This window comes from Aplysia californica, unplaced genomic scaffold (assembly GCF_000002075.1).
Source record: "Aplysia californica isolate F4 #8 unplaced genomic scaffold, AplCal3.0 scaffold00001, whole genome shotgun sequence".
In the NCBI taxonomy this organism is placed as follows: domain Eukaryota; kingdom Metazoa; phylum Mollusca; class Gastropoda; order Aplysiida; family Aplysiidae; genus Aplysia; species Aplysia californica.
In genome coordinates this window covers 1,148,333-1,151,060 of record NW_004797271.1, presented here as the reverse complement: position 1 = coordinate 1,151,060, position 2,728 = coordinate 1,148,333, and the positions used below count along the sequence as shown (strand labels likewise).

Here is a 2,728-nt window from a genome sequence, read left to right as displayed (position 1 = left end):
CGACCATCAACCACGATAGCAACACCAACACCACCTCCACCTTCACTAAGAACAACACCAACAACAATACCACAGCCACCACCACCAACAACAACAACACCAACAATACCACCACCACCACCACCACCACCCTCCCATTAACCAATGTCCTGTATTGTCTGTCCCTGCCCAGACATCCTGGGTATGACCAAAGCCCAGCAGGACAAGCTGAGCATCATCACTCACTACCTGTACCACAACCCCACGGTTCTCTACGCCCCGAATGGCTCTGCTGCAGGGCAGATCATACAGAAGGTATGCACCATTTTGTTGTTATTGTTGGGAAAGCATGTGTTGTTGTTGTTGCTGTTGCTGTTGTTATTGTTGGTGGTGGTGGTGGTGTTGTCATTGTACCATAACCCCATTGTTACCTAATCTCCTGGAATAAGATAGGGAAGATCATATAGAAGTTATGTATTTTGTTGTTGTTGTTATTGTTGTTTTTGTTGTTGTTTTTGTTTTTGTAAGTGCTGTACAGAAGCAACCAGCAACTGGATACTGATTGTCTGTATTGATGTGAATTTTCACTTGAGGATCTGTAAAAGTAAAATTTTGTTTGATTTTTTTTTTAGCTTGTGGGAAAGAAGGAATTTGAAATGCTTTTTTTAAAAAAGTAATCTTTTTTCTTATTTCCCCATTAAAAAAAACAAACTCCTTATCCCCTCAAGCCGGGAAGCGGGCGCAGTAGGAACTGCCGTGCCCGGTGAGCCGCAGGCAGCGACTTGGGTACTTCCTTTACGATGACTTCGGCATCAAATTACTTTTCATCAATTGACGAAAACAGGTCTCTTTTACTGGGACTACCAGGTGTATTTTTGGGTATAACGTGTATAGCAAGCCTTTTGGCCATGTAGTCTTTGACAAACCTTTCCTTGTTACCAAGTTTATGTGTTGGTATAATGTCTATAGCCATTGCTTTGGCCTTGTAGTCTAGAATAACCTTTTCCTGGTTTCTACATGTGTGTGTATAATGGGTATTCTCATCCTTTCCGTTGTCAGGCCAACGCTACAGTGGCCTTCATCGACTTGATCAGCGACTATGCTAGGGAGTGGCTCAACATCTCGGAGCAGCTGCATGTTTACCTACATCAGGACAAGACAGAGAGGAATCTGCAGTTGATGAAGAAGGTGAGGAGAAGGGGGATGATAGGAAGTGGGAAGGGGTTTGGGAGGGAGGGCAGTAGCTTAACATCTCAGAATAGCTGCATGTTTGTCTACCTACATCAGGACAAGACAGGGAGGAACTTACAGTTTATGAAGAAGATGAGGGAAGGGTGGGGGCTGGGCTCTTCCCAGGTAGGCTCGCTAACACACAGATTCTTTTTATGCATTATATGAAAATGATACTGGGACATCTTCTATCACTTGAGATACTTTTGTTATACCGTCTACTTATGAAAAGATATATATCATGAGGGAGAAGGGAATTTTGCATGAACTCTTACTAATAGTACACTTACAAGTCATGACCTTAGTGTGGCCCAGCCCCCTAAGAGTGTCATGTAGTTAGGGCTGAAACACTTGCTTCCTCTGAAGATCTCCTGCTTTCCTCTCACCCCACAAGTTTTCTCCCACACACACACACTCGAAGTAAGTGTTGACAAACAGCTTTGTAATATTTGATTGTCCATGTGCTATCTATTAATAAGATGAATATTTGGTGTGATTTTCTTTTAGTCAGAACACAGCGTTTTATGTTACTGTTGTACGTTGTACCCTGCCTTGTAAAGCGCTTAGAGCCTGTGTACTTTAATCGGTGTTGAAAGCAATATAAATGTCATTTATTGTTTATTATTATTATCTCCAGATGCAAGCCGACATCCGTGACAATGAGAGCCTTCTCTCCTGGCTCTTTGGCCTCTACAATCTTTCACCTTTCCTGGAGATGGACATCCACTCCAGCTCCCACTACGATCACCAGCTCCGCCTGGTGGATGCCGCCGCACACGCCTGGCTCTCCATGATGAGGGGTGAGAGAATGTGTACTGGGAAATAGCACAGCAGTGCTTTTTTAACGTTTTATGATGATGTGAGACTTGGAAGGTTTTGTGGAGAAGTTAGAGCTGTGTCAGTACTTCTTCTTTCGTATCAGACATCTGTCATCCATATCGCCCTTCTTTTTTGTGTTTGTTAATCTCTAGTAACACCTCTAATCTTCGGCACTTCTAAGACCTTATTGCATTGCAAGTGCTGCAAAACTTTTACTGAAGCTAAAACTGTCTGTGTGTCTTGGTGTTGATGAGCTTTTCTTTACTTAGAATATGGAAGACACCACAGGATGGTTCCACTTCTCTTCTTTCCCTCTATTGTTTCTGCCTGTCTGTCTTTCTTTTTCCAAGCCCCAAAAGACTGTTTTTGTGTCTTTGTGTCTTTTTTTACTCAGCAACCAAACAATTAGAACAAAGAACTAACATAACGGTATTAAACATTTTTCTTCTATCTCCCAGGGATCAACTTGAACATTTTCAGAGGGTTTGCCTCGGAAGACGACATGTTGACCTACTTCCTAACCCAGGCCTACCACGACAATGCCAGTATCATAGCAGGTCTGTCTTTCTGTGGTGACTGATATAACATACTCTCTGTGCATCTTACTTATAATAATAATAATTGCATTTATATAGCGCATATCCATATCCATGCTCAAGAGCATGCTCTATGCGCTTTAAAACTATTATTACCCCGGCAG

The 2,728-nt window shown here is 42.4% G+C and overlaps 1 protein-coding gene across 1 annotated transcript in view; it reads left to right on the top strand.

Annotated features, from left to right (window-relative positions):
• Nucleotides 1-2,728, top strand: part of LOC101857153 (ATP-binding cassette sub-family A member 2) — a gene marked incomplete in the record, with an annotated part of 66,441 nt that overhangs the window by 25,967 nt on the left and 37,746 nt on the right. The window contains 4 exon segments of the mRNA XM_013079980.2: nucleotides 173-294; nucleotides 1,039-1,167; nucleotides 1,847-2,009; nucleotides 2,487-2,585. Of these exon segments, the coding sequence (XP_012935434.1) occupies nucleotides 173-294; nucleotides 1,039-1,167; nucleotides 1,847-2,009; nucleotides 2,487-2,585 (513 nt within the window).